At 35.6% G+C, this 12,449-nt stretch overlaps 1 protein-coding gene across 1 annotated transcript; it reads left to right on the forward strand.

Moving 5' to 3' along the window:
• The first annotated feature begins 10,303 nt into the window (after nt 1–10,303).
• On the forward strand, nt 10,304–10,768 carry LOC129112332 (histone H2B 1/2). The gene has a single exon (XM_054624385.1). It carries the CDS (start codon nt 10,317–10,319, stop codon nt 10,689–10,691), a length of 375 nt encoding a protein of 124 aa, XP_054480360.1. The 5' UTR covers nt 10,304–10,316; the 3' UTR covers nt 10,692–10,768.
• Nucleotides 10,769–12,449: the final 1,681 nt, after the last annotated feature.

Below are 12,449 nucleotides of genomic sequence, written 5' to 3' on the forward strand. Positions count from 1 at the left end.
AAAAATAAAGTATAAGTTGACGCCACATGTGAAGATTAAAAGAAAACTTTCTTTAAAAAAAAAGTGTATTCTTGTCATGTTAGTTATTATTTGTTGTCTTTTAAGTTTAAAAATAATAATATTTGTCTTACATATTTTTCATAATGATACAGTTAATTTGTTTATTATTATTAGTAGTAGTATTATTAATAATAGTACTCATAATATAATACTATTTAAATATTAATATCATTATTATCCAATTATTATCATTATTATATCTCAAGGTTATACTTTTTTCTTTTTTAATCTTTCACGATGATAATGTATTATTATATTATTATATACTTTTAGCTAATCATATTGATTGTCGGTGATATTTGTTATTAATTGATGGGTATACTTGACTGTCACTTCATATTTACTTAAAGCTTAATATCGGTATTACTTTTTTAGTCATATTGTGCGAAGATTTGATGTGATGATTGGAGCGAATGACCTCCAGCAGTATTGTTGTTATATTATTATATTATGATTAAGATAACTATTATTAAAGTCAAGGTCAAAACACACTTTTTTTCAGTATGGAAATTGGTTACCGTGGTAACTATGAATAAATCCCAAAAAAGAACAAAAAAAAAAAGCATTAAACCTCCTCTACTCTCTAAGCTGACAGCAGAAAAAAATAAAAAAAATGAAAACACCCTCCAGGTTAGCGTGATGTTTCACAACCAGAGCAGTGAATCATCAAATCTAACACACACACACACACACACACACACACACACACACACACACACACACACACACACACACACACACACACACACACACACACACACACACACACACACACACACACACACAGTTTTCTCTGTGCATATATTCCCACCGTGTAAACGTCAGACATGTAGGACATCGTCTTCGTCTTTAGCTGTGACTCCTCCACTGAACCAACATACGTAAACACATCTCTGCATTTTAATCTGCTTTGCATCGTCAGACACACGACTCGTTCATCACATTCAAGCTTAAAATAGTCCAGAGGGGAAAAAGACTGCTGGAGCGAAAGAGAAAGAGAGAGAGAGAGAGAAACTAAATGTCACTGTTTTCATCTTAATACAAAATTACATCTGCAGAGGTTTAAAATGCAACATCACTCCCTCAATCTAAACATTTAATAAAGAGTTTCCTCAGAAACAAGACGTTTATCCTCAAGATTTAATGATGACTAAGGGTTTTTATGATATGATCCTCGAGGTTTCAATGATTCCTGGAAATAAAAAAGAGTCTTTATTATGCAAACAATGTAAAGAGGAAACTACTTGTGATGTAAACAAACCAGAGCAGCTCTCTCGTCTGAAAACCCCCAAAATTAAACTCCAACATAAGAGAGAAATACTGGAGAAATACTGCAGCACCACCTAGTGGATAAACATGAGACTTTCAAAGGTTTCTGAAGATATTGAAACATGCTATCATACTTTTTAAATACCAACAATGAAGAAATATAGCACAAAATTGCAATTATTACTTTTTTTAATTAGGCCACATAAGCTTTTGGACATCTTACTTTACATTGTTGTCCAGTGAAAATGATTTATCCTCAAATGTGGAGATTTTTAATTTTCAAATAAACTGAATAATTAAGTGTTTCTTATTCTATATAACAAATATTAAGATAAAAACACATTTTCACAAAGCTAGGACTTGGGTAGAATTTCTTGGTTAATGACAAAGTTAAGGACAGGAAGGTAGAGATGACAGAAACAAGAAATCTCCAATCAGCAACAACAATGTGTGTGAACAGGTGGAGGTGGAGGTGACTAACGAGGGACAGGTGAAAATAATCAGGCATCAGATGATTAACACAAAAGGACAGGAAGTGATCTGAAACAAGAGGGGAGGTGGGTTAACAAAATAAAACAGGAAATGAAAAACATAAATGACATGAATCAAACAAATATGAGCCATACAGATCAGGTCTGTACATATTTATTAATTTGTTAATGTTTTCAGCAATGGAAATAAAATAAAATTTAAGATATTTATCATAATCCACAGAAAACATCAGCATCTTTAATTTAATTGTGGTCGCTTTTGGGACTAAATACACCTACAATCCATGCTGTATTTGTTTTAATATATATTTTAAATACAATAAAAAAAGACCCAAATCCAACAACACTGACTTCCTGTGGTCCTCGGTTCCTACTTAAGACGTAGATCTTTAAAACACATATATTATATATAGTTTCATCAGTAATCTGCTAAAAAGGGTCGTCATTGTAGTTTTTATCAAACAAATAGGAGGAAATAGTGCCTTTATTGGGGACTATTTTCAGCGGCGGATGAATCCACATTTGGTGCTCCAGTGAGTATTTTCATAAGATGTTTTTTATGATGGGAGTTGTGTTCAAACGAACAGAAGACCGGCGTTCATGTCCCGTTTAAGTGAGTTTTTACTGATGGCGTTCTGTCACATAACATCACAGACTTACTTATATTGACTCATAGAATTATGTTTTTCTTAGTGGTTTTGCTTTTTAATCAGGTGACACATTTTTAAAAAAATAAAGAATTGGTGTGCATGCAAAATATCAATCTGCGATCAGAGCATGCATACAACTCCATATATTTAACTTTTGATATTGAATTTGTTCTGATTCATTGAACAATAACAAGCTGAAAGACTGAACAAAAGTATGAATTCATCAAAAACTGAATGAAGAACATGTGAATTTACATCTAAGATATTTTAATGTTTTAAACCTTATAGTTGAGTTTAAGCCATTAAGGAGCTCTACAACCATCTATAAGTAAATATCTGAACAGAACAGCTGTTTGTTATAATATAACTTTTTCCTGAAAAGCATTGAACAATGTCCCAAATCACATTTTATACAGCGCTTACTTTTTAGTGGACTTGACTCCCAGTTTGAGATTTGACCCATTGAGATAAATAATCCTGAATCTGTCGCAGTGATTAAGGCTGATTAATCGCTGGATAATCAATGATTAAACCATTCAGAGAAAAAAAAGAAGCAGCGAGGTCACAGGAAGGTGAAGGGATTTGTTTTTGTTATGAATGAAGAAGCACAATGCTGGGACGTACATTTACTCCAGTACTCTACTTAAGTACAGTTTCCAGTAATTTGTACTTGAGTTTTTCCATTTTCTACTACTTTAACACTTCTTCTCATTACATCTCTGAGGGAAATCTACTTTTTACTGGAAGATATTTTTAAATCTAGAGTACTCTTGCTTGTTTGTCACCGTAGCTTTAGCTTTAAGTTACGTAACTATATATCATACATGTTTCCAAGTGACCACAAGTGTCACCAATGTTGGAAAAAAAATGTAGTCCTCACTTTTTATATATATTGAACTATTTCCAATTTAACATCCTCTACTTTCAGCCTCTCCTCTCTGCTCTGTGTTCAGCCTGAAGTTCAGTCAAAGTTTCACTGATTGTTTTGTCACATGACTGTTGGTCTCAGATGAATCAATCATGTCTTCATAGTTTCACTGAGGAGCTCAGAATGTAATGTTTTTTACAGAATCTGATTAAAGCAATATTGTTACAAGATTTTAAATGAGACATGTAGAATAAAATATTTTTGATGAAATATCAAAATTTTCAGCTTTGCTTTGGTTGCTTTTTCTGATGGAAGCATTGATGTGTTTCGGAAAGATGAAAATTTGACAATAATGACCGTCTTACAGCTTCTGGCTGTGATGAACGTTGTAGTTTTGGCGACTGTTTAGTGAAAATATGCATTTCCATTCTTATTTTAGACATCTAACCCAAAAAAAGCACATTCAAAAAACACATATACTTCCAGACGAGAACAGGAAGTATAAAAATGCTGAGTCATGTCTGGTTTCAGGACTCATTCTTGCAGGATTCTATATCGATTGTCTTGCCTTTGGTGGGAATTTTGCATGAGTAAGTTGAGACATAGATCTTTTTATTTTTTACACTCTTGCTTTGTTTGTGTGTGTTATCACAAAGTCAACATCTACAAACACACGGGTGTGTTTGTAGAGCAGGGAGGGATGTTGGAGGCCGTGTTGACACCACGTGGCGTCCTCCGAGGGCGAAAAGTGAAGGAGGAGAAGTTCCTCTGCCTGCTGGATTTGGCGCTGCAGGCCGGCTGCATATGCTGCAGTGGGATTACAGTGATCCAACTTAATGCCTAAGACCATGCAATCATTCATAACTAACAGCCGTGGAAACTCCCCGACACCATCTGCCGCTGTGGGCAGGATTAACTTCGAGGAAGTGGTTGAAAGGTGGGGGGGTGGGAGGACTGGTATAGAAATACTCCCACTGAGAGAAACCTTTTCAACCCAAACATCCCACTTCTTCTTTAAAGCTGTCGGATGGAACTCAGGCCATCTCACAGCTTCGGTTTTTGCACAGAGTTCAAGTCTGGAAAACATCTTGAGTATTGGTCCAATCAGGGACCAACGATCATTGTTTGAAAACCAGAACATCTATTTAACAAATAGATTCATAAAATAAAACATGACTCTGCAACTACTGTTTTCTTGTTTTCTGCCTTTTATTTTATTTTCCTGCTCAGATTTCTGTGTTGATCTCAATTTACTGTGATCAATCAGAAATGTGCTATAATCAATATTCTTACAATAACAAAATGATCAAGAAGAATCTGTGAAAAAAACACTGTTCACTATTACTCAGCATCAAACAGCAGACAGACTCAGTTAGAAACTATCTGGTTAATAAAGTGAAGCATTTAGCAGTTAAAGAGAGTGATTTTTCCCTCAGGAGGTGGTGGAGACCAAAACAGAGATAAAAAAGAGAGAGACTAATGGACCTTCATGTTGCTCTGTAACTGCTGGATGTGAAAAAGTTTGCTAACAAATTAAACATATTAAACAAAAAACTTGTCAGTCACCTAGGAGTTGCATGTTTTTCTCCATATGAAACAATAAGTTAACGATGATTTATTTGTTCACCTAACTTGCAGTTCTTTAGTTATTTTAACCAAAACAACCATCATTTCCTAAACCTAAAGAAGTATTTCTCCATCGTTTACTGAACCTAACCAAGTAGTTTTGTTGCATAAACCTAACTGATTTGTTTCTTCTGAAGATGGAAGTTAATTTTCAACAAACTGCTTTTGACACATGTTGCTGGACTTTAGTAGGGAAACGCACGTAAAAGGGACTTTTTCGTAAGATATAATACGATACTTTGGTGTGAGGCTTTCAACACACTTTTGGAGTCCAACTGAGTTGTTATTCACCATTTTCAGTCACTCTGGCTTCTGAAATGAGACATTAAATCTTACATCCTGTCCTGTGTTTGTTTGTCTCCACAGAGAATTGACGCCCTGCCCTCCGATCATCAGAAGAGTCGATCCGCCCCGAAAGGAAACCTCCTCCACCGGGACACGCAAAACACACAAAACTGCTGCTGCCCTTCAACAAACAGCATCCACCAACTTTTTTTGGAACTCTGTGCCTTCAACCAAAAAATCACCAGTGATACTTCTGAAGCTTTCGCTTTTTGTTTTTTTGTTTTTCTTTGGACTCAGAGGATTGATTTGCCTGATGTAGGAGGGCCTGGGATCGTACTCACACTTTTTCCTCTCTGGAGTAAAAAAAAAAAAAAAAAAAAACCTAACCAGGAAATGCAAATATTGATCATTTTAACGTCCTAACGTGCTCATTTTTTTGTTTTTCTACAAATTGTGTTAGTGATTTACTTCATATCGGAAGAAAATCCCTCGCTGTGCAATATCAGTCCATATTTATGTGAAGTTGTCGTGTGGATTTAGACTTTGGACGAACTTTTTGGTTTATTTTTGTAACAATGTTTTTCCTGATTTCTATTTTTCTAAAATGATGAAAGACAAATGAGCGGAGGGGAAAAAAACAAGGACAAAAAAACATATTTTACGGGAGAGAGGACGTTTGGTTGTTGCTGAATTCGTCCACGTTTAGTTTTCCCTGGACTACCCTTCCTCCTGCTCTGACCGGAGCCAAAGCCATAGTCTATCTCAGATATATAAAGAAAACACACCAGTGTCCCCAACAGCAAGATGCATTCAGGGTCTCTCCGTCTGGGGCCGACACCACGGGCTCCTCTCGTCTCAGCTGTTGGATTTTATGAACGATGTTTTTCGGTTTCTACTGTCTTTGTTCAGGGGCTTGAATCTGAAGTATTTAGTATTTCTCTACCTTTGTGTGGCCTGTTCTTCTTGCTGTTATTTTGTACTTCCTCCTACATATCAAATCAAGCAACTATAAGTGGCATGAGTACGTGTGACGGTGAGAACAATGAATGAGTGTGTGTTCGCCAGAATGGGAGAGGAAATACTGTGAATGCTCAAATAAAAGCCCATTAATGGCTCCAGTGATTGGGAATGAAGGAATGGGGATAACATAGAGAATTAGAAGCTGGTTATAAATCTGAATGGTTGGTTAGATGTTGGCCATAACACCAAACTATTGAACACCAAAGTAGCACAAAGAAGTTCCTCAAAAGACAAAATAATCGTAAATTTGGTATTTACTACCGATTGTTGGGTCATCAATATCGTAAGATGCCTTCATGTCGTCTGGGAGTTACTGCCGTTTTGGAGCTGTAAACATCCAAAAAATGACTGAGTCTCCGCTCTATACAAAGCACAATCTCAGGAGGTAAAGTTTGTTCCGAAATCAAACCGCAAAGGGCCAATGATTAGCTGCAGAGCTTTCAACAACATTTCAACACATTCATGCACATCTTGTCTTCACCATATCTTCTTCCCAGAGGTCAAGATATGATATCTAATATAACTTCAGTAGACATAAACATGCCAGATTATTGGTAGTTGATCTCTTTGTTGAAATTGTGCTTTTCAAAAAGGCTGATTTTGTTAAGAAAAGTGGAAACTCAGATTAAACTTAAAGGGCAGCCAAACAGTGTAGACCCCGACCTATATCTTTGAATCAATACAGTTTAGAAGATTTCTACACTACAAATTTCCTTCACTTACCTTATGGTAAGTAAAGTAAATGAGGTCTCATCCGACATTAAAGGTTGTAAACAAAAAGAAGAGTCAGAGAAGGTCAACTTTGACTGATATATCAATTTGTCAATTTAAAAGATAATGTTACACAAATGCAATTTGATGTAAAACTGTTGAAGAATAAAACTGTGAAATTGTTAATTAGAGAGACTTCACATCTAAAAGTGGAAGCTACGTTTCCTGTGTGTTTCCTATCAGGATGCAAATCCAAAACAAGGTCTCACTCGTTTCTCTCATCCTGGCTGATAAAAAGAGTTGCTGATGAAATACATCAGGTAAAATGATAGCCAGCTAGCTAGCAGGGCAAGCTAACTATGTTAGTGTAGTTCATAGACTGTAGCTTTAGAGCTGGATGTAGTAATTGTGACGTCAGCCGTTGGTTTGTGGATTGAAGTTCTGAAGCCTTGAGTTTGGCGATTTGGCCGTCACCATCTTGGATTATGGCAGTCGCCATGTTGTTTTTTTTGCAACCAGTCAACAGGAAGTGACCATATTTGTACTGAGGAGTAACGTAGAGAGACGTATATGCTGTCAAACATTTCCCATCTCTACCATCATCCCCATATGATTGACGACGAGAACAAAGCATTTGCCCCTTTAATAATATTACGGTAGATTTGTGCCTTGTTGACAGAGGTTAGGTCGCTACTAGCTTAGCTAACAGTAGATCTGGTCTATTATGTTAGCTGTCGTTCACAAACTTGTGAGAAAAGAAAGGACATTTAAGATATGCTCTTGAATTTTTGCAAACCATAAAATGTGAAGTAAATATAAGAAGGAAGTTTGATGCCATAGTTTAAAAATTAAAACAAAAAAATATTTTTTTCTGTGCTTTTATCACTGAAAATAAAACTCCTTTAAATGTTTCACAATAAAAGTCTTACAATGGAAGTGAAGCTATTATGGTCCCTGTACAAATGGAAGGCTTTTGATGTGAAAGGGCAAAAGAGGAAACAAGAAGGTAACACTGCCATAAAAGAGGAATGGTTTGATTTGATCAAATATACTTTAAAAAAAAGAAAAATAATTCCTCTTTCTTCTAAAGACTCGGGCCAATATTTGAGCGTTTACAGTAATTCCTGTTTTGTCGTTTCAATCCTGTTTTCTGCAGTTGTGAAATGTTTTTGTGTATCCTTGAAGCTGCTATCCCTGTACTGTGTAGATCGGAGATGTCCAGCCTTATCCCTTAAATCCTTAAAATAACATCCTCCATTAGCTCCCATATATACCTCACATACACACCAACACAGTTTTATTATGAAACCAATAACTAAACGCATCGGTGGCTCAGTTTGTGCCTTTTAAGGGAATCGACGTTTCACATTTGAGAATTGTGTTTTCATTCAAAAAAGACTCTTTTGAAACTGTTCAGTTACAGCGAGGAACTTTTATCTGGTCCTGAATCAGTCTCAGTTTAGTCCTGATCCTCAATGGCCTCCGTCAGTAAACCAGACCATCAGAGAGAAGATTGTTTGTTTCTATATAGTTATTCTTAAAGCTCGTCATCGGAGCCACCGGGTCGGATTCTGGTGAAATCAGATGAAATCATGCAGAAGCACCTTGAAGTAACCTCAGCTTTGACAATACTTGTTGCTGTTTTAAATATATATTCTAAAATACTTAAAAAGTATTTTATCCTGCTAGTAGGATAACAAAGAAATGTTCATCAGTTATCTGGCAGCCATCTTTGTTTGGGTCAAGGAAACCCAGGAACCACCAAATTCAACACAAAATGAAAGTTCCTCGCAGTAACCTAAAGTAGATTTAGAGCCACGTATTTAAGTCTGACTGTTTTTTGTTGAAAACACAGCTGTTTATTTCTTGAAAAGAACTCATTATGTAAAAATCTGATCCTGTCAGAGGCACAAACTGGAGTTCGTTGTCCTTTTTTGTTTCCATCAAATCAAAAAAATAATGACTTTTTTTTGTAGGCGTATTACCTGCAAAGTGTATTTTTTATTTTATTTCTAAATGCATGGTTTTAAATTGAACATTCATATCCACCCGGAGGATGTCGTGTTCTGCCAACAGTAGTGGAGGTAGTTTCCTTTTTCTGTGTGGAGTCCGTAGACTTTACTGCCTGTGTGTGTGAATCATCCGTGAAGCTGCCTCCGTCCATCAAGTACCTTCTTACTGACGCCATTCCCCAAAACAACGCTGCCAAATTGGTCTGAATAAAGCCAAAAGTTTCTGACGTTCTCTGTGTATAAGTGGTTTAAGTGTATCACATGTTTAAACCTCATCCCGTCAATGTTACATTGTGTTTTTAACGGAAAAGAAATCCTTGTTTGTTAAATTGTTGATAATATTATGCAGACGAGTTATGAAATAAACTGAAACAAACTCAGATGTGGTTGTTGGCTGGTTGTGTTTCGTTGTTTTATCCACTTGATGGAGACATTTTTCCTTTATTTTAAACTCCAAACATCACCCAGCAAAGCGTGAACAGTATTTATTTATCTGTGTTTATTTGGTTAAACCCTTTAATTTAGAGATATTTAACATAATAAACTACATTTTGCCACAATGTCCTCCTTAAAAAACACAACCTCAATGTTAGAAAACAAACCTGCCCCTTCAATATGTCACGTGGGCTTTAATGAAGCAATTTCCAGTAAACCTGGAGGTTATTACAGTAAACTGTTTAAATAAATGTAAAATAAATAAATATTGTGAGATCAGTTGACTTCAATCAAAAAAAGATATATTTCTTTATATTTTTTGGTTTAATTTAACTTGGGCAAATAAAAGTATCCAGTAATTCACTACAAAAATGTAAACAATTAAAGGAAAGACGGGAAATAATTTTATGTATAGGCCTACTTTTTTTTACAACATATTTTCAATTATTATTTAACCATATATTTCTGGTTATTTTTATTTAATTACAAATACAATTATTCGAGTGTGAAGATAAATACTTAAATATATATTAAAAAAAGCATTTAACGTGTCAGATTATATCTACAATAGATGGTGGAATAGATTAATAGATAAAGTGACAATAACTACATCAAAGGGGTCAAAATATTTATTTTAGTTGTATAAAAAATATAAAAAATGTAACAATGTACGTTCAGTATTTTGTAAAAAGGGTTAATAAATATGAGTATACATTTTAATTCAACTAGAACAACTTTAAAGTCTGGGAGAGTAACAGGCACTGACGTCACTCAGGATCAACCAATGGCAGAGTGGGGACAGCACAGCCAAATTTGCATATGTGGGGTTTAAGACGGAGCAGTGCAGCGCTTATAAGCCATACGTTCGGAGAGCTCCAGAACAGTAACCATGCCTGAACCAGCAAAAGCAGCACCCAAGAAGGGATCCAAGAAAGCGGTGACCAAGACCGCCGGAAAGAAGGACAAGAAGAGGAGAAAGACCAGGAAGGAGAGCTATGCTATCTACGTGTACAAGGTGATGAAGCAGGTTCACCCCGACACCGGCATCTCCTCCAAGGCCATGGGCATCATGAACTCCTTCGTGAGCGACATCTTTGAGCGCATCGCCGGTGAGGCCTCCCGTCTGGCTCACTACAACAAGCGCTCCACCATCACCTCCAGGGAGATCCAGACCGCCGTCCGTCTCCTCCTGCCCGGCGAGCTGGCCAAGCACGCCGTGTCTGAGGGCACCAAGGCCGTGACCAAGTACACCAGCTCCAAGTAAACCGCTGACTTAGTCCCCTTAAAACCAACGGCTCTTTTAAGAGCCACCCACTTCTTCTGAGAGAGACATGATCCTGAAATGTGACATTGAACGACATCACCTTATAATTACACTCAATAAACAGCACGTATTATAAACCTACATTTGATTTACCACAAGAGCTATAAACTGCCAGGTTATCATTTATTTTATATGTTTGGTATTTGAGTGAACTATTCTGCACATCTATTTCTCACATATTTCCCCCCATGTTAACATGATAATGATAATAGAATCACTTAAATACATTTTTATACACAAATGTGGAGAGACACCTGTCTGATTTTCTTTACAAGACACCTGTTGAGTTTAGTATTTATGTGATACAGATCATTACTGTCGTTGTAAATTCACAACTTTGCCAACATTTATTCAAAACGAAAATTGAAATGTGATTTTAGCACGTTGTCCAACTAAACATCTGGTTTCCTTTTATCTATGCTTTCAGTTGTAAGTACATAATCATAAGACACGTTTAAAAGCGTGTGGATCTGTGTAATTGTACAGTAACTGATATGAATAAAGAAAATGAAATTAGGAAACCATTGGGTGAACACTACATTAGTCATTTAGCAGACGCTTTTATTCAATAAGTGTATTCAAGAGAACTACTAGTCACCAGAAGTCATAAGTGCATCTCCTTTCTTAAACAAGCATCTTAAAGCATAAACCAGAGCAAAAGTGTAGTGCAGAGGCAAATTACTACGAAAACAATAAGTGCTACAAACTACTACGAATAGGATAAGTGCAGTAAACAAATACAAATTCAATAAGTGCACTAGACACTGAGGGGCAATATTGTTAAAATTGTGAAGGTTAAATACTAGTTTTGCAGATGTGGATGATAAACTATACAACTGATATATGACAAGTACATGTAAATCAAGAATGTAAACAGTATTAACCATAATTAAGTAAATATACTTTTGTATACTGTTTGTATGTAATATAGCATAACATTCACGGTAATGCATAATAAGATATAAACATATGATATAGTACAGAACAATCAAACACCATGGCCTGACAAAGCAATTCTATCAAGTTAGACATTTATACAAAAAAAGTGAATACCCAGTAAGACAATTACAGATCCATTAAATATTAATAAAGTGATGTAATAAGGTCCAATTGTTCCCAGTAAGGATATTTCTATAAACTGTTGTAGTTTCGTCTTCATTATGATAAATAAACAACTTTTTATCACCTCAGTTCCTTCTGTAGTTCATGTACCCACCATATATTTATTTTACCTGGTTGGTACAGCAGAATATCAATGTAATATGGTGTATTTAGACAGTATAATGTATAGTTTGTATGATGGTACAGTATAATAATTAAGGTAATAATACTACTCAAATAAGTAGTAACAATTACTATAGGTAAAAGTAATAGTTCTACAGAATTTATAGAATAAACAACCGGAGGCCTGATATAAATAAGGTGTATATAAACTCAGATAGTATCAGTAAAGTACACTATTGTAGTTTACTGATGTATTAAATGTGGTGAAATATAAGATACATTTGGGAAACATATTCAGTCAGTAAAAGATTAAACATGTTCACACTAGAATGACTAGTTTTTATTGTTTTGAAGGCGAAGGTTTTGTCAGTTTCTTTTGTTAGAAAAAATGTTGGCGACCAGCAGAGCTCAACTACGTCCGCAGACCGGCTTTAAATACCGACGCTCTCTCAGAACGAGTCATCAACGATTCAT

The sequence above is a fragment of the Anoplopoma fimbria genome, chromosome 23 (genome assembly GCF_027596085.1).
Source record: "Anoplopoma fimbria isolate UVic2021 breed Golden Eagle Sablefish chromosome 23, Afim_UVic_2022, whole genome shotgun sequence".
In the NCBI taxonomy this organism is placed as follows: Eukaryota; Metazoa; Chordata; class Actinopteri; order Perciformes; family Anoplopomatidae; genus Anoplopoma; species Anoplopoma fimbria.